This window comes from Salmo salar, chromosome ssa09 (genome assembly GCF_905237065.1).
Source record: "Salmo salar chromosome ssa09, Ssal_v3.1, whole genome shotgun sequence".
Lineage (NCBI taxonomy): Eukaryota > Metazoa > Chordata > Actinopteri > Salmoniformes > Salmonidae > Salmo > Salmo salar.
This window is the reverse complement of record NC_059450.1, coordinates 71,293,919-71,320,135: the sequence shown is the minus strand read 5'-3', so window position 1 is coordinate 71,320,135 and position 26,217 is coordinate 71,293,919. Positions and strand designations below refer to the sequence as shown.

The window sequence follows — 26,217 nt, the reverse complement described above, 5'->3', positions numbered from 1 at the left end:
ATGAACTCTCCAAGGGAACCTGGAGGGCGATAAATGATAAGGATGTTGAGCTTGAAAGGGCTGGTAACTGTGACAGCATGGAATTCAAATGAGGAGATAGACAGATGGGTGAGGGGAGAAAGAGAGAATGTCCACTTGGGAGAGATGAGGATTCCAGTGCCACCACCCCGCTGGCTCGATGCTCTAGGGGTATGCGAGAACACGTAGTCAGACGAGGAGAGAGCAGTAGGAGTAGCAGTGTTATCTGTGGTAATCCATGTTTCCGTCAGCGCCAGGAAGTCTAGGGACTGGAGGGGTAGCATAGGCTGAGATGAACTCAGCCTTGTTGGCCGCAGACCGGCAGTTCCAGAGGCTGCCGGAGACCTGGAACTCCACGTGGGTCGTGCGCGCTGGGACCACCAGGTTAGAGTGGCAGCGGCCACGCGGTGTGGAGCGTTTGTATGGCCTGTGCAGAGGAGAGAGAACAGGGATAGACAGACACATAGTAGACAAGCTACAGAAGAGGCTACGCTAATGCAAAGGAGATTGGAATGACAAGTGGACTACACGTCTCGAATGTTCAGGAAGTTAAGCTTACGTTGCAAAAATCTTATTGACTAAAATGATACAGTACTGCTGGCTGGTGGAGTAGGCTAGCTAGCAGTGGCTGCGTTGTTGACTTTGAACGTGTAGCTGGCTAGGTAACCTCGATATGTAATGAAGAAAGCATAGGGCTAGTGCTAAATCAAGAGATGCAGGCCATACTAAAATATTACAAACTTCTATTGAGTTTACTGATTCATATACCTGTTCTCAAAGAGTAGCTTATTACGCATTGTGAAGCAGAGGCCCTTTTGAATGCAACAGTATTGCTTCCATTACCTCCAGTGTTAGCCAGCGAGAACCTATTAGCTACAGCTTGTAAATTCCTGGCTGAGGTCATTGTTGATATGAACGGAGAGGTTTGGATCATATCCTGCAGTTTTTTTTCTGAGCTCCACTCGCTTTTAAGGAGCGTCAACGACGCGTCTGGTATATCCACGCTAAAAATCTTGCCGTTGGACACATCGGTGTGGAGATAGGTGAGTCAAATGCCATATTTTGAGAATAAAAAAAAAACAATCTAAAACCTACTGAAAATATGTTATAATGGTTGAATAAAGTTTTTCTTTGACTGGGAAAAGTTCAGTGGAACGACTGTTGTGCGTAAAAGGTGAACGTGTTTTTATATTTCTTTACTCCGGTTGTCTATGACATGAGTAAATGTTTGAATTTAATTTGTTGTCAGTTTTTGTAATATTTTGGTTTTGGGTCCATGCAAAAAACATTATACACAATGTGCATGTGCATTTTGGTCATTGAATGCTGGTTTACAGAATCAAATTCCTTGTAGTGGGCAGCATAGCGTTGAAGCAGCTTAAGAGGTCTGATAAGGAGGGCTGGAATTTTAATAGTCAGTGATATAAAGTAATTTCCCTTCCCTGGAGGCATGTGCTGTTATTTATTCGTAGTGCATGTTAGCCTATTGGCAATCATTCATCATACGTATTATTTGTAAAGTAGCTGCTGCAGTACATTTTGTTGACCAAAAATGTATAGATTTTCAAAGTTCAGATGAAACCAAGGATTTGTAAGTGTCTATATGCATATGGGGAGTGTGTGACTTGGTAATTTACTGTAGCCTATGTGGCCAGATTTGAATGGTTTATCATGAGCAGTTTAGTAAATTACATTTACTAATGATTGTTATTCCAAGTTTCATAGTTTTACTGACATAAGGAAAAATGATTCACTGAAAAACTTTTTTATAGACGGATTATTATGGTTCTGTACATGCATGATGTCATCGATTCAATCAAACCCCGAAACCAGGTTTCTGGCAAAAGTCAAAAGCAGCATTTGTCTACCTCAGGCAAAGTATTGTTTACAACGGGACACAAAAATAAACTGGACTGCAAATAATGCTGTTTTGGACATTTCCTGTAGTTTAAATGTGGTAACCTGTTTTAATTGAATAGGGCCCTGAGCCCATGTCAAAATCATCAGTGCTCAACAATACCATCATAATAGTAGCCTACATTTCCCCAGTGGGTTATTCAAGGTCAGCCCAAAAACCCTCGAGGAAACACACAGTACAATAGGTTGCCCTCAGCCCTGCTACACTTTACTGGCTTGGCCAGCTGCCAAGTCAAATGCATGATGTCATTTTCTCCCAGCAGCAGCAGCCTCAGAACACACAGGGAGGCTCCTCCTCCTCTACTGTGACTGGCTCTCATTGTTACAATGACGTCACCATTTTAATCAATAAAACACACAAAAAAATTCTCTTTTGGATTGGGTTTAGTGCCCATAGCTTTTCAGAATATGGTAGATAAATGATATGGTACTTTACTGTACAGTCCTTGTTTCTAATCAGACTGATTGATGAAGTTCCATTTGTTTGTAAAGTGAGCATTTGTGCCTTCATGAAGAATTTGTTCATGCAAAGTTTAGTCTTATCAACCAGTCGCATAAGCCTGACACACCAGCAATATCAGCAGGACCCAATGTTCACAGACAGGATGCCCATTGGAACACATTGTCACATTGTGACAAGTGGGCTCAGTTACTGGAGGACCTTGTGTTTCCTGTATGGCCCACATCAGTTACTGGAGAGCCTTGTGCTTCCTGTATGGACCACATCAGTTACTGGACAAGGAACACCATTAGACCCAGCAACACCATTAGACCCAACCAAATCATGAGAAAACAAAAATATCATTAATTGACACATTAGAAACAATTAACAAAAAAAAGTGAGCAAACTAGAATGCTTTTTGGTCCTAAACAGAGAGTGCACAGTGGCAGAATACCTGACCACCGTGACTGACCCAAAATTAAGGAAAGCTTTGACTATGTACAGACTCAGTGAGCATAGCCTTGCTATTCAGAAAGGCCGCTGTAGGCAGACCTGGCTCTCAAGAGAAGACAGGCTATGTGCACACTGCCCACAAAATGAGGTGGAAACTGAGCTGCACTTCCTAATCTTCTGCCAAATGTATGACCATATTAGAGACACATATTTCTCTCAGATTACACAGACCCACAAAGAATTAAAAAACAAATCTAATTTTGATAAACTCCCAACTAACCGGTGCCTGTATATAGCCTCTCTACTGTATATAGCCTCTCTACTGTATATAGCCTCTCTACTGTATATAGCCTCGCTACTGTATATAGCCTCTCTACTGTATATAGCCTCTCTACTGTATATAGCCTCTCTACTGTATATAGCCTCTCTACTGTATATAGCCTCGCTACTGTATATAGCCTCTCTACTGTATATAGCCTCTCTACTGTATATAGCCTCTCTACTGTATATAGCCTCTACTGTATATAGCCTCTCTACTGTATATAGCCTCGCTACTGTATATAGCCTCTCTACTGTATATAGCCTCTCTACTGTATATAGCCTCTCTACTGTATATAGCCTCTACTGTATATAGCCTCTACTGTATATAGCCTCGCTACTGTATATAGCCTCTCTACTGTATATAGCCTCTACTGTATATAGCCTCTCTACTGTATATAGCCTCTACTGTATATAGCCTCTCTACTGTATATAGCCTCTACTGTATATAGCCTCTACTGTATATAGCCTCGCTACTGTATATAGCCTCTCTACTGTATATAGCCTCTCTACTGTATATAGCCTCTCTACTGTATATAGCCTGTCTTTTTACTGTTGTTTTATTTCTTTACCTACCTATTGTTCACCTAATACTTTTTTTGCACTATTGGTTAGAGCCTGTAAGTAAGCATTTCACTGTAAGGTCTACACCTGTTGTATTCACAGCACATGACTAATAAACTTTGATTTGATATCTACTGGGGGAAATACCACAGTGTGACATCACAGCAGCAATATTTATGACCTGTTGCCACAAGATAAGGGCAACCAGTGAAGAACAAACAACATTGTAAATACAACCCATATTTATGTTTATTTATTTTCCCTTTTGTACTTGAACTATTTTCATATCTTGACAACACTGTATATAGACATACTATGCCATTTGAAATATCTTTATTATTTTGGAACTTCTGTGAGTGTAATGTTTACTGTACATTTTTTATTGTTTATTTCACTTGTGTTTATTATCTATTTCACTTGCTTTGGCAGTGCAAAAATATGTTTCCCATGCCAATAAAGCCCCTTAAATTGAATTGAATTAAGAGAAAGAGAGGTAGAGAGAGGTAGAGAGAGGTAGAGGTAGAGAGAGAGGTAAAGAGAGAGAGAGAGGTAAAGAGGTAGAGAAAGAGAGAGCTCATAACCCTCTCCCAGACCAGATCTCCCTCTTTCCCATTAGCTGTGTGTCGCTCTTCAAACACTAAACTGATGTAATCATGCTTCTCCATCCCATGACTGTGAATGTAACCATATTCTACAACTTGGGGTCTCACCACTTTTTAAGTGTGGTCTGCTGGCTTATAAAGACGGATGAAGTCAGCGGGAAACTCACACCTATTGAACATGTGTCTGTCCTTCTTTACGTGCTCTTTCCATTGTCCTATCTTGTCAACTTGACACATATTGTGGACAGACTTCTCCATCCCTACGAACCGAGCAGACTGAGCTATTGGAGCAGTTGACCTTTGCGGAGTTCCAGAGAGCTGTGAGTCATACAGAAGCAACGAGAGCTTGAAGTGTTGGCCTGCCCACCGTGAAGTCTTAATCAATGTGTGCGTGTGTGTGTCTGAATTCTGCATCATGGGAGAAGAAGTTTGGTGGCTGTTGAATGGAAAAGGACACACATACAGTAATCCCCCCACGTACCCCACCTTGTTTGGTGCCCTGCTGTCCTTGATGGACACACACACACACCTCTGTGCGCGACTACGAGTCATTCCTGAATCGAGTGCTGTGGATATTATGTCCGTGCCACGTCCTGTTGTGAGATGTGACAATGTCAATTTGTTGACAAAATGGCCGTGGCATTTCAGCCTCGTGTCCACTCAGAAATCACACATATTTGACCCTGTCAGTCTACACCTCACAACTCTCCCCGCTCCTCTGCTGTTGCTAGGTAATGTGTGTTGATGTACAGTAGTGCCGTGGCTGTGTCACTGTCTCCCTGTGTGTGGTGGTGAGTCAGTAATACTTTAGTACTCCCCTGACAGAGATAAGATGGTCCTATCACTACCCTGTCCACTGCCCGGGACCAGGAACAGATGGTGACTGAGTCACAACAGAACTTAGAGAGACCAGGATCAGGAACAGATGGTGACTGAGTCACAACAGAACTCAGAGAGACCAGGATCAGGAACAGATGGTGACTGAGCCCACATATCAGGAACAGATGGTGACTGAGTCACAACAGAACTCAGAGAGACCAGGATCAGGAACAGATGGTGACTGAGTCACAACAGAACTCAGAGAGACCAGGATCAGGAACAGATGGTGACTGAGTCACAACAGAACTCAGAGAGACCAGGATCAGGAACAGATGGTGACTGAGCCACAACAGAACTCAGAGAGACCAGGATCAGGAACAGATGGTGACTGAGTCACAACAGAACTTAGAGAGACCAGGATCAGGAACAATGTACTGAGCAACAAACTCAGAGAGACCAGGATCAGGAACAGATGGTGACTGAGCCACAACAGAACTCAGAGAGACCAGGATCAGGAACAGATGGTGACTGAGTCACAACAGAACTCAGATAGACCAGGATCAGGAACAGATGGTGACTGAGCCACAACAGAACTCAGAGAGACCAGGATCAGGAACAGATGGTGACTGAGTCACAACAGAACTCAGAGAGACCAGGATCAGGAACAGATGGTGACTGAGCCACAACAGAACTCAGAGAGACACACAGAGGGAACATTCTGAGAAATGAACCATTGGAAAGCCTTTCCTTTTGTTTCTGTCTGGGCTATAACAACCATCCATTAACTGATATATCATGATCAGAGGCTGGCATTTGTTGGTCGGAAAGTGTGTAATTGACAAGTCAAACACCAGATGAATAATGCCTGTTGCCAATGGACCTCAGTGATATATCTGTCTGTCTCATGGTGATCTTAGGTTCTGTCAGTACACTAGTCTGCACAGTAGAAGAGGTGGAGGTATGTTCTAATGACACAGTCGGGCCCTATTCCTGCGTCTGGTCAGAATGTCCACTCCAGGCGTCCTATTTAATCCCCCTGGTAACATGAGCAATAAGACTCTGCCTGGTTAGATATGTGATGTTAATGCACATAGTTTTCCCATTAACCATCCCCCCCACCACCACTACAGAACTGCTGCCAGGATTTCCTCCCAACAGCCTCTTTGATCTCTCCTAGAGAGAGTAGAGATTGAGGCCACACCCCAGAGTGAGGAACACTCCATCAACACACATCACATCTCATTTGTGTGGGAAATAGCTTTCCATGCTCTAGAACTCTGGATGTATTGAGACTTTAAAGAGTCCCCATCTCTGTTGGACAAGCTGACACACTGCAACATGACGCAATAGATTACAAAGATAGGAAACTGAAGGTAGTCAATTTTCCTACAGTATGTGTCACGTCTGTATGGCTTTTGGCCCACTAACCAAGAACATCTTGTAGTTGGAAAAGCTCTTTGTGGTTCTGGTTTGGTTTTGCTGATGGAGCCAGGGTGAGTGTGTGGTGCTATTTCTGTCTTGTATAGGGCAGGACCTAAGGGACTTGCAGGTGGGCGTGAGTTCCTCTGCTACTGTCTACCAGGATAATAGGCACTGTCTCAGCAGTACCTGCAAATGAGCCTGTCACACCACTGTTAACATTACACACACGCATGTGCACAGGGATAAGCACGGACACACGCACATTCACACACAAACACACACACACACAAACACTGATTTATATTGTTGTACAGTACTAAACCATAAACAGCTTTAAAGCTTTAATCAACAAAACAACTGCCTGTCCAGACAGAGGGAGAGGTGGAGGGAGAGGTGGAGGGAGAGGTGGAGGGAGAGGTGGAGGGAGAGGTGGAGGGAGAGGTGGAGGGAGAGGTGGAGGGAGAGGTGGAGGGAGAGGTGGAGGGAGAGGTGGAGGGAAGAGGTGGAGGGAAGAGGTGGAGGGAGAGGTGGAGGGAGAGGTGGAGGGAGAGGTGGAGGGAAGAGGTGGAGGGAAGAGGTGGAGGGGAGAGGTGGAGGGAGAGGTGGAGGGAGAGGTGGAGGGAGAGGTGGAGGGAGATAGAAGGAGAGAAGAATGAAGAGAAGAACTAATGGAGGCTGTACAAGGCAGAAAGGGGAGGTGTGGGGGGTGAGTGTACAGATGTAGGATTTTAATTTGATCACCCTGTTGCTGGAGAAATTTCCTGCAACGTAGTAAATGTTAATCTTGTAATGTGTTTGGGGTTTAAAAAGGTTTCTGAAGAGGGACATTTTGGACTTGATTTTCCGTTACGAAAACATCAACCCCTACAAAAATGTCCATCCATTATAATCCACATAATAATTCACATTTCCTGTTGCTGCAGGATTACTTTCCTGCTGTAGCAAACTGGCTCAAATTAAGATCCTATATATATATACTCAACAGAGGAGAGAAGACAGGACTCTTCCTCAGGGGGCTTTAAGTGGTGTGGTGTCCATGGCGCCTGCCTGATCATTAATGTTTCTCTGTGGGTTTAGTTTGAGGGACAGATGATATAAACAGCCAGGCAATGAATGAAAAAACATGATGTTCGATCCTCAGTAATGGGACAAATCAAATCTGAAAATACGACCAGATGCCTTAAACAAACATCCACTGCTTCCTATTCCTTCCTGTTGGATCTGTTGTCCTCTGTCTGGCCGAGTGTTTTTATTCTCCTGGTTTATATGGCACCCTATTCCCTATATAGTGCACTGCTTTTGACCATGGTCCATAGGGCTCTAGTCAAATGTAGTGCTCTTTGCAGAGGATAGGATGTCATTTAAGTGCGGAGACATGGTAGACTCATTAGGGCAACAATAAACAATGGGGATCTCTTTACTCAGGTCATTGACTTGATGATGAGTCCTGATTATTCAATCCAGTTACTGGCCTTCCCACCCAAGTTTCCGTCATTACCTCCAATACTTTTCTGTTCTGTGTCTCTTTCGCTCTCTCTCTCTCTCTCTCTCCCTCTCTCTGCCTCTCTTTGTCTCTTCCCCTCCCTCTCCTCCAAACCTTATTTGAGTTAATACTGTTGTACTGTCTGTCTATGGCAGGGTTCCCCAACATGCGGCCCACAGGGGATTTTATTTGGCCTCCAAGTTTTTATTGATTTATTTTGGACATAAGAAAACTGTGAAAACACCAGCAAATCATCTCAAAATGTTCATTTTGGAAATCTGTTCCAAGGTCTTCTCACACATAATAGAGAGATAAACACTGAGTGCACAAAACATTAGGAACACCTTCCTAATATTGAGTTGCACCCCCTTTTGCCCTCAGAACAGCCTCAATTTATCAGGGCGTGGACTCTGTCGAAAGCGTTCCACAGGGATGCTGGCCCATGTTGACTCCAATGCTTCCCACAGTTGGGTTAAGTTGGCTGGATGTCCTTGATACACACAGGAAATGGTTGAGCGTGAAAAACCCAGCAGCTTTGCAGTTCTTTACACAAACCGGTGCGCCTGGCACCTATTACCATACCCCATTCAAAGGCACTTAAATATTTTGTCTTGCCCATTCACCCTTTGAATGGCACACATATACAATCCATGTCTCAATTGTCTCAAGGTTTAAAAATCCTTCTTTAACCTGTCTCCTCCCCTTCATCTACACTGATTGAAGTGGATTTAACAAGTGACATCAATAAGGGATCATAGTTTTCACCTGGATTCACCTGGTCAGTCTATGTCATGGAAAGAGCAGGTGTTCCTAATGTTTTGTACACTCAGTGTATGCGATCGTACACAAAATTTGAAATTATTATGTTGTAGTCAAATGTTATATCTGTTTGGAATTCTTGCGTTCAATTTACAGTCTACAAATGATCAGTAATTATGTTCCGGCCCCACCGACCATCCGCTCAAGGAAAAAAACGTCCCGCGGCTGAATCTAGTTGATGATCCCTGGTGTTACAAATGTCATCTTCGCTACTTTCAATGAAATATTTTTGCTGAGAGCCACTGAGGTCACAGAGGTATTCAACACTGAAAAACTAAGTGCTTGAAAATGTATTATCCGCATGTGCCTTGAATAACCTTGGCTGGGAGCGCTTTAGGACATAGTTTTGAGCACACATCATTGAGTTATGGGAGTACACACACACACACACACACACACACACACACACACACACACACACACACACACACACACACACACACACACACACACACGCAACATGGGCATGCACGCACACACACATTTTTTTCATATTTCCTATAAAGCCTTCCACCATGTTCTAAGTGTTTATGGTAATATAAAGTGTTACTAAATAAACAAACCATAAATTAAGGTTTGATTGACACTCAGCCTGTTTGCACAATGCCTTTCACTGAGTAATGATATCAACATGCTGGTCGGTTGCAGTCCTTCAGTGCTTGATATTAATCCATTCATGTACTACAAACACATTCTACACACTAACAAACAAATATCATAGTGGTAGTGGGGGTGTACTATCTGTTGTTCCTCGTGGTCCTCATTCCAGAGCTTTGGAATCCCTCTTCCCCTCCCCTACACTCTATTCTTTTGATGCATATCCTAAAATGGAATGGTTCATGGTTGGGTTTGTGTGTGGGGTTAGGGGGTGTGGGTGAGGGGGTGTGGGGTGTCGGGGTGAGGGGCAGCTGTTAGCCTCAGGGCGTGGATCAGAGGGGGTGTATATATAGCCTATACCTTGGTGGGGTGTGTGGATCACCCTGTGTGGATGCTACTCTCTCCTCCGGTCCTTGGTTCTGTCCTGACCTCTCTTACCTGGACCTAAACATGGCTTACAGACTTTCAGGTAAAGAATTGTGATAGATGATTTTATTCCACTACTGATACCTAGTGCTGGAATAGTGGTGGTGGTTTGGGGAGATTTTCTCAAGTCCGGTCAGAGACTGACTGGTGGGTTGTGGGAAGTTCCTCTTGGGTCTTGGTTAGAAACATGGGTTTGTTTAGTGGGTCAGAATTGAAAACATTTTGGGAACCTGGAGTACTTTATCTGATTATTGATTCTTTTTTTGGTGGAAGGAAAATGAAGGTCTTGTGACACAGAGGGAGAAAAAAGGTCCATAGAGGTAGAAAGAAGTCAAACGAGTTTTTGGGGAGAAAAGTGATAGTTTGACCTTTTTCAAGGCAATGCTATTTACAGCAGAATTATTGCACTTCATGGAAGTTAAGTCCTTGGGACAGCATCATTTAGGCTGTCAGTGGTGAATCAAAGATGTTTCATTTAATATTGATACATTATGAGTCAGACAGAGTTATCACATGGTAGATACTAACAGTTGATCTGCCTAACCTCTATAACTCTCTCTTTGGGAGCCGTTTGGCTTTGATCTGCCATCAGTGAGAGATGAGAGCCAGGCTCCCTGGCACCATCCTGGTTCACCACTTACTGTGCTCTTACTCTGACCTTTCCAATGTAGAGTGCTTCCCACCACAGGGACCAAAGTGGTATACCCCAACCTCTCCTACAGAGCGCTGGTGCATACCATAGCTGTTTTTGTGGGGGGGAGCTATGTGATTGGTGGTAGCTGAAGGGCTTAGTGTTTAATTACTCTGCCCTTTTATTAGGAATCTAGACCTATAATGGTCACGGTGGCACAGTGGCACCCATAGTGTCCTCAAAAGTCACTCCTCTGAGTTTGTGGGCCTAGATCAAATCAAATCAAACATTTATTTGTCACTTGCTGAATACAACAGGTGTAGACCTGATTGTGAAATGCTTACTTATGAATCCTTTCCCAACAATGCAGAGTTAAAAGGTAAGAAAAATTTGCTCAATAAAAAAGGAAATAGTAACACAATAAAATAACAATAACGAGGCTATATACAAGGAGTACCGGTATGGAGTCAATGTACACGGATATGTGGTAGTTGAGGTAATTGAGGTAATATGTACATAGGGGTAAAAGTGACTAGGCAATCATGATAGATAATAAACAGAGTAGCAGCAGCGTATGTGAAGAGAAAGAAAGAGTGTGAAACTGTGTCTATCTGTGAGTGTGGCATCAATATGCATGTGTGTGTTATGTGTGAGCATATGTAGTGTGTGTGTATGTGTGTGTTTAAGTGTCAGTGTACTATGTGTGTGTGTGTGGGTAGAGTCCAGTGAGTGTGCATAGAGCCAGTGCAAAAAAAGGGGTCAATGCAAATAGCTGGGTGGCCATTTTATGAACTGTTCAGGAGTCTTATGGCTTGTGGGTAGAAGCTGTTCAGGAGCCTTTTGGTCCCAGACTTGGCACTCCGGTACCATTTTCTGTGCAGTAGCAAAGAGAACAGTCTCTAACTTGGGTGGCTGGAGTCTGACCATTTTTAAGGCCCTCTGACACCACCTGGTATAGAGGTCCTGGATGGCAGGAGCTCAGCCCCAGTGATGTCCCTGCCACAAGTGCACAGTGCTTATACACTCAGAATGGAATGCATGGTTTACTCCGTTTTAGATGAATTCGGGCTTCTGAGACTGTGATACCTTGCTACCCTACTCCCCATAATCAAGCCACTGATCCAATCCTGCAAGTTAGATTCTGTTGGACTGATCCTGGCTGGCTCGTACCACTGAGATAAGAATGGGGGTGACTCACCGGTGACTCAGTATAGGGGCTTAAGCCGGGCGGCCTCCTTTATCCCTCTGGCACAGCTGAAGACAAGCCTGTCTCTTTCCCCTGTTCCACCAACCCATCCATCCTCACTGGACACTACAGCTGGGAGAGAGCACATACCACAGCGTCTGTAACTCATCCCGTTCAGTTCACCACACACATCCCCAGACACCTCGAAGAGCACCAATTGGCTTTCGTAAATATTTGCAGTGTTCCCATGGCTACCAGGATATAATGTCATTCCCTTGTTAGTATTTCCCTCCATCACGCTCATTTTATTAAACTGGATTAAGATACTTGAGAACTCACAATAATATCTCATCTGTTGTGTCTCATAAATCACAGATATTTTCATTCTGGCTCCCAAATGGCTAAACCCAGCATAGAGATCCATTTTGATTGACCTTTGGTAGTTTTGGTGTAATTTAGATGACCCAGATGAAACATAAGTCACTAAAAGGTTGAAAGAGCATAGTTCGTTCCAGGAAGACCCAAGAGCACAAACATATAAACACACCAATCTCTTCCAGGAAACAGCTAGGTCTCTGCCCGTTGTGATGGGAATGTTGGTATGTTGATGAGAGGAGCAGGGGGACGTTTTTGTTTACACTAACAGCCAATGAAACAACACTGCCAAAAAGGACACAAAGGGGGAGAGAGGAGGAGTTGGTTGGATGGGGTGTGTTGTAGTGAGTGAACCAGCCACTCTAAAAATATGGCCTAAACTTTACAGCAAAGCCCCCCGTGGGGCCGAGTCCGACATGGAGTGATGACTACATGCTAAAGCCCTGTTCAGGACAGGCAGACATCTGTGGGCCATTTTGAGGCAGCCATTTTCCACTTCCCTCAGCTGTTTGGCATGCCGGCGCTAAGCCCCTCACCTGGCTGGTTCTGATTACAGGACAGGACACATGCTGGGATGCCAGCTTGAACATGTCTTCCTCTTAGCTTGGATGTTGGATTATGGAAAGGATTTTGTGTGTCTGGGTGCTCCATAGACAAGACCGTGTTTTGTCAATGAATACATGTAAGTGTGTGTTATGTCTGTGTGTGTGTCTGTGTGTGTTAATGGCAGGTGAGGAATTACACAGGGCAGGGATGCAGATAGCTGAGGATCATCGTTGTAGTATAAGAATATGATGAATAAGTCATGTAGGTATTACTCTCTCCTAGGCCCACATGGACCATATTGAGATCTAGGGCTCTATTCAATCAAATTGTAACCTACACTGCCTCCCTGTGGTGACTCTGAGACATCACATCCAGCTGAACCAGAGCCTTGACAGTTTACGTACCTCCAGTCAATTCATCTCCAATGACATTTATTTACTTGTCAATCAATGAATGTGATGAGTAGATCATGTACACATGACTTGATCCTCAATAGTAAATGTGATTGTTGTGTGTGTTGGTACAGGACCCAGGAGCTACGCTACTTCCACCATGACTGAACGCTTCGACTGTTACTACTGCCGTGACAACCTGCATGGGAAGAAGTATATTAAGAAGGATGAGAAGCACGTGTGTACAAAGTGCTTCGACAAGCTCTGCGCCAACACCTGCGCAGAATGCCGTCGCCCCATTGGGGCTGATGCCAAGGTGGGTATTGTGTGTGTGTAGGAGTGTCCTTGTGAGTGTGCCTTTCAATGTGTGAATGTGTTTGTGTTCAGTAGGCTGACTGGCTTCAGTTCATATGTCCAGATTAAGACCAGTGTTTCATATCTGTTCTTCCTCAATGAGCAGCAGCTTCCACAACATAACAGTCAACGTTCAGTCACGGACACTTGTCTTATAGACACGATCATTACTGACTAACCCCGTAGGATCGTTTCCCCATGGCTGTAGTCTGTCTGTATTGGCTGTCAGTCCTTCATGCTACGCTGCACTCAAATTCACTTCATCTCCAATGCTAATAATTCTTTCCAGATGGAAATAGTCTGTTTTCTGGCAAACTCCTCTGAATACCGTAGCCTACAATTGATAGGGAAATGAGCCTCAGTTTAATGAGGTGTGTATGAAGCCCGTGTGTATTAATGTGTCTCACTCCTGACCCTCTCCCCTCCTTCCTGTCCAGGAGCTGAACCATAAGAACCGCCACTGGCATGAGGACTGCTTCCGCTGCGCCAAGTGCTACAAGCCCCTGGCCAACGAGCCCTTCAGCGCCAGGGACGACGGCAAGATCATGTGTGGCAAGTGTGGCTCCCGCGAGGATGGCAACCGGTGCCAGGCCTGCTACAAGGTGGTCATGCCAGGTGGGCTTAACCATAACCACAATGCACCTCTTCATCTTTTCTTTAAAGTGACCTAGCGCTGTGCACGTGGCTGCTGTTGACATTTTCAATTCCCACACTGTATGAAACATTTTTTTTTTTAAATTCTATTCTTCTGTATCTTGCATTGCCAGGCACCCAGAACGTGGAGTATAAGAAGAAGGTGTGGCATGAGGAGTGCTTCACCTGCTTTGAGTGCAAGCAGCCAATCCGCTCACAGAGCTTCTTGAACAAGGGCGATGACATCTACTGCGGCCCGTGCCACGACAAGAAGTTTGCCAAGAAATGCTTCCACTGCAAGCAGGTGAATAACAAAATGTTCCCCTTCACACCCACATACAGATTTGTTTTTATTAGATGGTACATTTTGGTTCATTTTATCCTGCCATGTTATTTCATGTTAGGGACAGATAGAAATGTACAGGGGGGGGGACTAATCCAACTCAAGGTTTCATAACAAAAAAAATGTACCCCCGCCCCAAAGTTAAATACATTTTCACATGACCCTCTTGTACTGTAAAATAAATTGAACATCCTTCCATCATATAATTAAATCTAAAGTATGTTTACTACCACAAATAACTAGAGTGAATTTGTGTTTATAAGCGTGCATATTGACTTAGGGCTGCCACTTAGGGCTACAGGCCAGAAGGTTGATGGTTCACCGACCACCACAGATTAGCTTACTCTCCCTGCCTGTTTCATTATATTACGATCAAAGCCGGCAGCAGACAATGATCAGCTAGGGGGAAAATCAGATTTAACATTTTGATGCAATATTCATTATTATATAAAATATATGCAACAAATTTTCCACCAACAGGTTTCTGTGCCAATGCCCCATACAACCAATAAACAAAGTATACCGACTTCAAGCATTTCAATATCATGGTTTGCGTTTTCAACACCACAATAAATAGACTATGTCAACAAACAGAAAATACATCCCTGCCCACCTTGTAGTCTTACCCAGTATCGAAGGCTTGGCTTGAATCTCCGAATGTCATTACACTTTTTGTTTTGTAACAGGATGTCCCTTTCCTTTCATCAATTGGCCGCTGCACAGTTTGCATTGATTGATTGATCTGATTTGTCAGTTAAAAAAATACATATATACACAAACATGTTAATAGTGGCCAGGATTGCACAATAAAGTCAGGGACCTACTTCCATTGCGGTCCCTATGTTTTACATAAATACATATACAATTACAGAGATACAGACACATTAGAGATACAGACACATTAGAGATACAGACACATTAGAGATACAGACACATTACAGAGATACAGACACATTACAGAGATACAGACACATTACAGAGATACAGACACATTAGAGATACAGACACATTACAGAGATACAGACACATTACAGAGATACAGACACATTAGAGATACAGACACATTAGAGATACAGACACATTAGAGATACAGACACATTAGAGATAGACACATTAGAGATACAGACACATTACAGAGATACAGACACATTACAGAGATACAGACACATTACAGAGATACAGACACATTACAGAGATACAGACACATTACAGAGATACAGACACATTACAGAGATACAGACACATTACAGAGATACAGACACATTACAGAGATACAGACACATTACAGAGATGCAGACTAAAAAATGCTCAACCTCCAGATGAGTATGAGGAGGGAGTTTAAGTTCAATTCTTACAAGCTTGTTTGGCTGGTAGCCTATTCTTTATTCTTAGTCTTTATCTTTAGATGTTTGGGGCTGCTGGTAAACCATGATGTGTAGGCATAATCAAAGTGACATTGGACTAGCGCACTTGCCAGAGTCTTTAGGGTCTATAGCGAGGTTTCCATCCAATTGTAGACAGATTGATGTGAATATTCTAAAATGTTCATAAAAACAATATGCCATTTCAGTTTCCTTTAGGAAAATTTGGCACCGGACATGACAGGGAAGATTTTAATTTACCGGACAATTGAGAAATTTAATGGAGATCTATATGCATTCAGAGCCAACTTGGCGCAGTCAGCGCCATCAATAAACAAGGGATGTTGGCCAAATGAGCCACATTTACGTGTCCTTAAAGACGAGGACCAATTACAAAAGCACTATTCCTTGTGTTTCGATGTGTAGCATATGCAAAACTTTATAGCCTCTTTTTTTGGGGAGCTACTTTTCCTAAAACAATAATTGTCCACCTCACAGTTCAGCTGTCAGAGATTTGAGCACTAAATGCATCAGGACATTGCATTCAAAAACCTATAGGCTTAGGTGTCCACTGTCTGGTATGAATATTTTATACCCCAGAGAGAGAGATATGCCAGCAGCATGCTATGACAACATGCTTTTCTTTGTCAGATGGGTACTGTGTCTGCTCTACAGATTTTCACGTACAGGAGGGTAATTCGTACATTTTCAATCTAAAAACACACTACCCTCCCGTTCCTCCCAAAAACACACTACCCTCCCGTTCCTCCCAAAAAACACACTACCCTCCCGTTCCTCCCAAAAACACACTACCCTCCCGTTCCTCCCAAAAACACACTACCCTCCTGTTCCTCCCAAAAACACACTACCCTCCCGTTCCTCCCCAAAACACACACTTCCCTCCCGTGCCCCCCCAAAAACACACTACCCTCCCGTTCCTCCCAAAAAACACACTACCCTCCCGTGCCTCCCAAAAAACACACTACCCTCCCGTTCCTCCCAAAAACACACTACCCTCCCGTTCCTCCCAAAAACACACTACCCTCCCGTGCTCCTCCCAAAACACACTACCCTCCCGTTCCTCCCAAAAAAACCACACTACCCTCCCGTTCCTCCCAAAAACACACTACCCTCCCGTTCCTCCCAAAAAACACACTACCCTCCCGTGCCTCCCCAAAAAACACACTACCCTCCCGTTCCTCCCAAAAACACACTACCCTCCCGTTCCTCCCAAAAACACACTACCCTCCCGTTCCTCCCAAAAAAACACTACCCTCCCGTTCCTCCCAAAAAACACACTACCCTCCCGTTCCTCCCAAAAACACACTACCCTCCCGTTCCTCCCAAAAAACACACTACCCTCCCGTTCCTCCCAAAAACACACTACCCTCCCGTTCCTCCCAAAAACACACTACCCTCCCGTTCCTCCCAAAAACACACTACCCTCCCGTTCCTCCCAAAAACACACTACCCTCCCGTTCCTCCCAAAAAAACACACTACCCTCCCGTTCCTCCCAAAAACACACTACCCTCCCGTTCCTCCCCAAAAAACACACTACCCTCCCGTGCCTCCCCAAAAACACACACTACCCTCCCGTGCCTCCCCCAAAAACACACTACCCTCCCGTGCCTCCCCAAAAAACACACTACCCTCCCGTTCCTCCCAAAAACACACTACCCTCACGTTCCTCCCAAAAACACACTACCCTCCCGTGCCTCCCCAAAAAACACACTACCCTCCCGTTCCTCCCAAAAAACACACTACCCTCCCGTGCCTCCCCAAAACACACACTACCCTCCCGTGCCCCCCCAAAAACACACTACCCTCCCGTGCCTCCCCAAAAACACACTACCCTCCCGTGCCTCCCCAAAAAACACACTACCCTCCCGTGCCTCCCCAAAAACACACACTACCCTCCCGTGCCTCCCAAAAAACACACTACCCTCCCGTGCCTCCCCCAAAAAACACACTACCCTCCCGTGCCTCCCCAAAAAAACACACTACCCTCCCGTGCCTCCCCCAAAAAACACACTACCCTCCCGTGCCTCCCCAAAAAACACACTACCCTCCCGTTCCTCCCAAAAACACACTACCCTCCCGTTCCTCCCAAAAAACACACTACCCTACCCGTGCTCCTCCAAAAAACACACTACCCTACCGTTCCTCCAAACACACTACCCTCCCGTGCCTCCTCAAAAAACACACTACCCTCCCGTTCCTCCCAAAAACACACTACCCTCCCGTTCCTCCCAAAAACACACTACCCTACCGTTCCTCCAAAAAACACACTACCCTACCGTTCCTCCAAAACACACTACCCTCCCGTGCCTCCCCAAAAACACACTACCCTCCCGTTCCTCCCAAAAACACACTACCCTCCCGTTCCTCCCAAAAAACACACTACCCTCCCGTTCCTCCCAAAAACACACTACCCTCCCGTTCCTCCCAAAAACACACTACCCTCCCGTTCCTCCCAAAAACACACTACCCTCCCGTTCCTCCCAAAAACACACTACCCTCCCGTTCCTCCCAAAAACACACTACCCTCCCGTTCCTCCCAAAAACACACTACCCTCCCGTTCCTCCCAAAAACACACTACCCTCCCGTTCCTCCCAAAAACACACTACCCTCCCGTTCCTCCCAAAAACACACTACCCTCCCGTTCCTCCCAAAAAACACACTACCCTCCCGTTCCTCCCAAAAACACACTACCCTCCCGTTCCTCCCAAAAACACACTACCCTCCCGTTCCTCCCAAAAACACACTACCCTCCCGTTCCTCCCAAAAACACACTACCCTCCCGTTCCTCCCAAAAACACACTACCCTCCCGTTCCTCCCAAAAACACACTACCCTCCCGTTCCTCCCAAAAACACACTACCCTCCCGTTCCTCCCAAAAACACACTACCCTCCCGTTCCTCCCAAAAACACACTACCCTCCCGTTCCTCCCAAAAACACACTACCCTCCCGTTCCTCCCAAAACCACACTACCCTCCCGTTCCTCCCAAAAACACACTACCCTCCCGTTCCTCCCAAAAACACACTACCCTCCCGTTCCTCCCAAAAAAAACACTACCCTCCCGTTCCTCCCAAAACACACTACCCTCCCGTTCCTCCCAAAAACACACTACCCTCCCGTTCCTCCCAAAACCACACTACCCTCCCGTTCCTCCCAAAAACACACTACCCTCCCGTTCCTCCCAAAAACACACTACCCTCCCGTTCCTCCCAAAAACACACTACCCTCCCGTTCCTCCCAAAAACACACTACCCTCCTGTTCCTCCCAAAAACACACTACCCTCCCGTTCCTCCCAAAAACACACTACCCTCCCGTTCCTCCCAAAAACACACTACCCTCGCGTTCCTCCCAAAAACACACTACCCTCGCGTTCCTCCCAAAAACACACTACCCTCGCGTTCCTCCCAAAAACACACTACCCTCCCGTTCCTCCCAAAAACACACTACCCTCCCGTTCCTCCCAAAAAACACACTACCCTCCCGTTCCTCCCAAAAACACACTACCCTCCCGTTCCTCCCCAAAAAACACACTACCCTCCCGTTCCTCCCCAAAAACACACTACCCTCCCATGCCTCCCCAAAAACACACTACCCTCCCGTGCCTCCCCAAAAAACACACTACCCTCCCGTGCCTCCCCAAAAAACACACTACCCTCCCGTGCCTCCCCAAAAACACACTACCCTCCCGTGCCTCCCCAAAAACACACTACCCTCCCGTGCCTCCCCAAAAACACACTACCCTCCCGTGCCTCCCCAAAAAAACACACTACCCTCCCGTTCCTCCCCAAAAACACACTACCCTCCCGTGCCTCCCCAAAAAAACACACTACCCTCCCGTTCCTCCCAAAAACACACTACCCTCCCGTTCCTCCCAAAAACACACTACCCTCCCGTTCCTCCCAAAAACACACTACCCTCCCGTTCCTCCCAAAAAAACACACTACCCTCCCGTTCCTCCCAAAAACACACTACCCTCCCGTTCCTCCCAAAAACACACTACCCTCCCGTTCCTCCCCAAAAAACACACTACCCTCCCGTTCCTCCCAAAAAACACACTACCCTCCCGTTCCTCCCAAAAACACACTACCCTCCCGTTCCTCCCAAAAACACACTACCCTCCCGTTCCTCCCAAAAACACACTACCCTCCCGTTCCTCCCAAAAACACACTACCCTCCCGTTCCTCCCAAAAACACACTACCCTCCCGTTCCTCCCAAAAACACACTACCCTCCCGTTCCTCCCAAAAACACACTACCCTCCCGTGCCTCCCCAAAAACACACTACCCTCCCGTGCCTCCCCAAAAAACACACTACCCTCCCGTGCCTCCCCAAAAACCACTACCCTCCCGTGCCTCCCAAAACACACACTACCCTCCCGTGCCTCCCCCAAAAAACACACTACCCTCCCGTGCCTCCCCAAAAAAAACACACTACCCTCCCGTGCCTCCCAAAAAAAACACACTACCCTCCCGTTCCTCCCCAAAAACACACTACCCTCCCGTGCCTCCCAAAAAAACACACTACCCTCCCGTTCCTCCCAAAAACACACTACCCTACCGTTCCTCCCAAAAACACACTACCCTACCGTTCCTCCAAAAAACACACTACCCTACCGTTCCTCCAAACACACTACCCTCCCGTGCCTCCTCAAAAAACACACTACCCTCTCGTTCCTCCCAAAAACACACTACCCTCTCGTTCCTCCCAAAAACACACTACCCTCCCGTTCCTCCCAAAACCACACTACCCTCCCGTTCCTCCCAAAAACACACTACCCTCCCGTTCCTCCCAAAAACACACTACCCTCTCGTTCCTCCCAAAAACACACTACCCTCCCGTGCCTCCCCAAAAACCACTACCCTCCCGTGCCTCCCCAAAAACCACTACCCTCCCGTTCCTCCCCAAAAACACACTACCCTCCCGTTCCTCCCAAAAACACACTACCCTCCCGTGCTCCCCAAAAAACACACTACCCTCCCGTTCCCCCCAAAAAACACACTAACCTCCCGTGCCTCCCCAAAAAACACACTACCCTCCTGAGTCCCCCAAAAAACACAATACCCTCTCCAAAGCAAAAAATAAATAAAATTGACAACCCTCCCCTATTTTGGACCACCCCTCCCCCCAATACATTTCAATCTGTCCCTTATGACAGTGTAATTACAGTGGACCTACTTATAGTATTCTTAAAGTACAAGTTAAAGGAAATGCTTTCTGTTATTATTCATAGAGAATAAGTCTGTCTTCCAATACAACTACCATGGTGTTTCTCTCCCCTCAGCCCATCACTTCAGGTGGTATAAGCTACCAGGATCAGCCATGGCACTCTGAGTGCTTTGTGTGTCGTACCTGCCGTAAGAACCTGGCCGGAACCCGCTTCACCTCCCACGAAGAGCACGTCTACTGTGTGGACTGCTACAAGACCTCCGTTGCCAAGCAGTGCAACGGCTGCAAGAACCCCATCACAGGTCAGGCACCCACACACATAGTTTACATGAACATGTATGCCTGATATTATGCTGTTTTTATGATAAAGGATTTAATTATGTGACATTCTGTTTTGTTGAGATTATATTTTGACTGTAAGCGGCACTGGTCATCATATCTTGCCCATTACTATGCTGACTGCTCTACATACCATCTCCCATAATACAGGGTTTGGCCATGGGACCAACGTGGTGAACTACGAGGGTCACTCCTGGCACGAGTACTGCTTCAACTGCAAGAAATGCTCCCTCTCCCTGGCCAACAAGCGCTTTGTCATCAACGGAGAGAACATCTACTGCCCTGACTGTGCTAAGAAGCTGTGAGCACAGCCAGCCAGGGGGCCAAAAAAGTTCTGTCATTCATGTTGGGGTGTTTTGACAGGGTCAGGAACATAAATTAGTGCCAACTAACTCAAGTTGAGAGGTCAATCCAAGGGTTAAAACTAGAGAGAAAGGTCAATTACCTGAGTGAATTTGAACAGCAGCCGAATATGAATCTTGTTCCAGTGTTTTGTCATTGTTGAATACTAACACACGCCAACTGGTTTGCTTTTGTGGGCCTGCGATACACAATACTAAACAAGCTTGAACACTGCATAGCCATATTAGGGAATGCTATTTTCACTGCCTTACTGGAACAGTGCTTTGATAATACTAATATGGCAGTTACATGCTTCCCATTGCTTCTTGAATTATATACTAGCTTTACTAAATAAATCGGTCATGGCATCTCTGAAGTGGTGTTTGCAGAGTGACGTATGAGGGTTTCACATATAACGAACGCTTCTTGTAATAATCAGCATGGACAAACTAGGTATTCTGTAGGTATCAAGTGGTGTTATGAGATGGTAATCTAATCATGTACTCATACTGTAACTTTCTGACATGGAGTGAAAGTTTAGGATGTGAATGCACATTATGATGGCTCAATAAAGGCAAGTGATAAAAAAATTGAGTATTTCCACCTGCTAGACAGAAATAACAAAAGCCTACTTTTATTTAACAAAACTTTATTTTAACAGTTCATATCTTCTCAGAACACTTTAGATATATTTACAAATATAATTTGTGGACATGGCTTGGGTTAGGGTCTGAAAAAGCTATTGATACTCGCATTGTAGCCCTGGTCGGTTAGAATGATTGTCATGGCCAATGTAAGGACACGTGACACATTTGATTAGTTATTAATTACTATAAAATAAAAATACAGCCTATTCTCAATCTAAGGCATTCTATTCTACCGTCATAGCGACTGAATCATGAGGTCAATTAAGAACAGTTAGCTCTGTATTCAGGCCCACAGATGCAGAAAGGGATCGGAATAAAACAAAACAGGACCTGGAACATTTCTAGTATTAAAGCAGCTGACATGTATTGGCCCGATCTACAGTATGTGACTGGATGTGCCAGCGCCACTGCCATTAGCTAAGCACATGTAGACCTGACCAAGGAACAAGCGTTTCATATTGAACAAGTCTACAGCAATCCCCTGCACTTTGAATAGATAAAAAGGTTAGTCAAGTCAAGGAAGTGAGTTTATAAAAGGCCTGGATGGGAGGAGACCGGAGAGGATAGAGAAAACTTTATCTTTCCAGAATACCACACACATCTCTCTAACAGGCCTATACAGTAAAGTTACTTCTTGGTGACAAGTCAACCCCATGTAATTAATTTCAGAAAGCTTTTCAAACCTTTCAAGAAGTGGAAAACCTCCCACAGTGCAAAGCGTCTTATGTTGTGATGAATAATATAACTGTTTGCACATGAAAACAAAAAAGGTTTCTCCTCAGAGAGAGAGAGAAGCATGTTAAATGATTAAGGGCTTGTTTGTTTAGTTAAAGTTACATTCTCAAAGCTAAGCTCATGGGTCTATGTCCAGACATAAGGTATGTAAAATATAAAGCTATTTCAGAGAAACCTTCTGGTTTATTAAATGTGAGAGTCAACAGGTTTATTATGAAGCAAAAAACAAGGTCCCCAAACCTCTCCGTTTGGACGATTCAAGCATAGGGAATTCAAGCTTCTCGACACAGATTTTAAGGAACCCATAAACTAGACAAGAACAAGACTGACCAAATCGCATTTGCGCCCATCTCCATCATTTAGCGGTAGACTCACTCCGTCACACTGCTTCTATACAGAGAAGTGTGTGGCGCAGTAGTCAGAGTCCATGTTTACCTTCCTATTGCAAACTTCAGACACCATATGCCTGCAAACCTTCACTATGTGATAAAGCACTGAAACATTCCCACCCCTCAGTCCACCCCTGTCGGGAACCAAGGCGATTGCCAGAGGTGGTCGGGGGATGAAAGTCAGAACTTCACAAAATGCCCTCAAATCAACATACACTGACATATTCCCTCTACAGTATGAGGATCCCCTGCCCTAGGCTCAGAGTACTGGAGAACAGGAGGGTTTCCTGTAGCCTCCTGGGTAACACCAAAACTGGACCTGACTCAATTCCACACCAAACCTTAGGCCCTATCCCTTGGCACTTGAGGTCATTTGTAAGTATTTGATAGGTATAAGCAATATAATAGCTTCACCTTGTGGAATCGTTGCCATATTGCTTACACCAATCCAAACTACTAAAGTGCCTAGTGGGTAGGAGACAGGGCTTGATTTAGAACAGAGCATAGGGTAACAGCACTGACTACCCTGGCAAAGGGCACGAGTCTAACAGAACCAACATTTAAATAAAGTAACATCCATTCCCAGTACACCACCCACACAGATGCATTGGCCCAATACTGATTACATACATAATACAATAACACTTAAATATGAGGAAATATATTTTCATATATTGTATATAAACAGACGGCCAAATTATGACACAAATAATTGAAACAAGGTTTTTTTTTTTGCCAGGAGAAGTAACATAGAAGCTTAGTGGAGAAGCACTGGAATTTGTATGGAACGAGCTAGACAGACAGACAGCGAATGTAGGAGACACTCCATACATCTACAGCCAGGTCAAAACTGTGTTTTAGCCCTGGAAAAAGGAACTTTGGGCGTCGTAAGAGAAAATGTCCAACCATTCAAGTTAGTTTCTGGACTAGTACACCCCTTAGAGAAAAGTGACGTAAAATGAAACTCATGGACCTCGTCTGACTGCAATTAACCAGCATACACACACGTTAATCCGTTACGGGCTATAGCCATTCATATGGTAAGAGTATAAATTCATGCAGTCATTGCTGAGGGTCAAGTTATACCTCAGCGCTCAGGATGCAATTACATTCAAATTTGATATGAGTTAGTTAAACATTAAGTCTACATACATGTAAAAACATAACATGTCAAGATCTGAGGACATAAACCTAAAGACCAGGAACCGAAAGTTAACAGCAACAGTTCACAAATATTTACTAAATCACCAGCTTTGTCAAATTCCTACATCCTTCAGTTTGTAAATTTGAAATAGTAGGCAACCACCCTCAGCAGTGTCGGAAGAAACCGGAAGCATCCGGTTTTCAGGGGAAAAGCTGAGAAGAGGCAAAGCTTGAAAGCCGTATGCTTCCGGTTACTTCCGACCCCGCTCAGACATTTATTTTATGCCTGCTACCTTAGGTTAGTAGGCAACAGTCATTTCATAAAACCATTTGTTTGATTCATAGACCTGAGTGCCCCCTAGTGGCCATAAGGAGAAGAGCAGGAGTGAAGACTGCTTGGAGATGGCAAGGGAAGGCGGAGGGGCTCTGACCAGCCCTTTGGGGCATAGGGGAGAGGGGTAAACCATGAGAGAATAAGTCCTGGAGAGTTTAAAGGAGAGCAAGTCTGGGTCAAATCCAGAATTCTAGGTCGGATTACAATTTGGGTAGGATGGGATTAGAGTTACATAGTGCCGCTTCTGGTTTGGGAACCTGCAAGTCGTAACACACATTTGTGTAAATACTCCCTCATCCACTGGAGATACTTAGGGCTCATGTAGGCAGACCCTGAGAGACTACAGTACCCAGGTTCCCCAGCCCACCAATCAGAATGTGTTTTATCACATCTGGGGGAGTACTAGAGTTTCCTGACTCACTCATGACACAAGAAGTAATGAACTCATAGCCATCATGTAGCAAAGTGTTATGTACATACGTCCTGGAATATTCTCAAACCAGACTATCCCCCCTAAAACTAGACAGACATGAGATAACAGCAATTACATTTAACGAAGACAACAAAATTAATAAATTACGTTGCACAACACTTAAAAAACAACAGTATGAACAAAACATTTAAAAAATAACCAAGTGTCAACTGTTGTAAGTATGGGAGGATGAGAGCCCTTGAAGTGAGCACATTGAAGGAGGAATAGAGATTTTCCCTTGAAGCTTTGTTTCTCTTTTTAGATATTTTTTAAACCGTTTTTCCTTTTCATGTGGTGGGGGTGCAAAGTTAGCGTTCTGGGAGTCCCTGTCCCCCCCTGTGCTCTTCCTCTGGCTGAGGGCGGGTGTGTACGTGTGGAGGGGGTAAGGGGGGTCTGGAGCTCAGTTGGACAGGAACTCTGGAAGTGCAATATTCACAGGCCTCTGAAGGGAGAGCTGCAGCCTCACATCTCTAGAGAGAGAGAGGGACACAAAGAGAACAAGTGTCAATATTTGATATCCACAAAGCTATTCACTTTTCTATACAACATGTGCAGTACAGTAACAGTAAATAAGCTATACAAACAGTTGTTTCCAAAATAACTCTCACACCTGACAGGGCTTCGATGGGCTGACTGGAAGGGTGGAGGGTGGCCACGGGGGTCCCCTTGTCCTCGAAGACCACCCTGGGTCCCTTGGGGGCCCCGTCACAGTCGATGAGGCCCTGGTTGTGGTCGTCAGCGTCGATGAGTGGACAGCCCTTGGAGTTGACGCCCAGGTCAATGAGCTCCTCAAAGCTCCAGGGGCCAGGCTTACCGTTCAGCCCCGGGGCCAGCTTGTTAGAGTCCTCGTTCAAGAACTCTGAGCCCCCCACTAAATGACCCTTAGGCACTGGACTGGAGGGGAGAGAGGGAGTGAATGAAAGATG

At 45.1% G+C, this 26,217-nt stretch overlaps 2 protein-coding genes across 21 annotated transcripts in view; one reads left to right on the top strand and one right to left on the bottom strand.

Annotated features, from left to right (window-relative positions):
• Window positions 1-757: 757 nt before the first annotated feature.
• LOC106611720 (four and a half LIM domains protein 1) lies at window positions 758-23,127 on the top strand. Of its 2 annotated transcripts, none has more exons than XM_014212223.2 (6): window positions 758-1,061; window positions 13,145-13,326; window positions 13,802-13,979; window positions 14,132-14,301; window positions 21,006-21,192; window positions 21,380-23,127. In XM_014212223.2, the coding sequence occupies exons 2-6, from the start codon at window positions 13,171-13,173 to the stop codon at window positions 21,532-21,534; spliced, it is 846 nt and encodes a 281-aa protein (XP_014067698.1). In that variant the 5' UTR covers window positions 758-1,061; window positions 13,145-13,170; the 3' UTR covers window positions 21,535-23,127. The 2 variants fall into 2 exon arrangements, with proteins under 2 accessions (XP_014067698.1, XP_014067697.1); XM_014212222.2 differs by lacking the exon at window positions 758-1,061 and adding an exon at window positions 9,792-9,923 and having other exon boundaries at window positions 21,380-21,947.
• LOC106611719 (ensconsin) overlaps window positions 22,204-26,217 on the bottom strand; it is a 47,882-nt gene continuing 43,868 nt past the window's right edge. For all 19 annotated transcript variants that reach the window (XM_014212220.2, XM_045723919.1, XM_045723922.1 and 16 more), the window contains 2 exons: window positions 25,902-26,185; window positions 22,204-25,761 (listed from right to left, as the gene is read on the bottom strand). In XM_014212220.2, the coding sequence (XP_014067695.2) occupies window positions 25,754-25,761; window positions 25,902-26,185 (292 nt within the window). In that variant the 3' untranslated portion in view covers window positions 22,204-25,753. The remainder of the gene's footprint in view (window positions 25,762-25,901; window positions 26,186-26,217) is intronic.

What these genes read in the sequence shown, in the direction of transcription:
- LOC106611720 (XM_014212222.2), top strand. An exon ending in AATGCTTCCACTGCAAGCAG is followed by an intron (nt 14,302 to 21,005) that starts GTGAATAACAAA and finishes CTCTCCCCTCAG; the next exon opens with CCCATCACTTCAGGTGGTAT. An exon ending in CTGCAAGAACCCCATCACAG is followed by an intron (nt 21,193 to 21,379) that starts GTCAGGCACCCA and finishes CCCATAATACAG; the next exon opens with GGTTTGGCCATGGGACCAAC.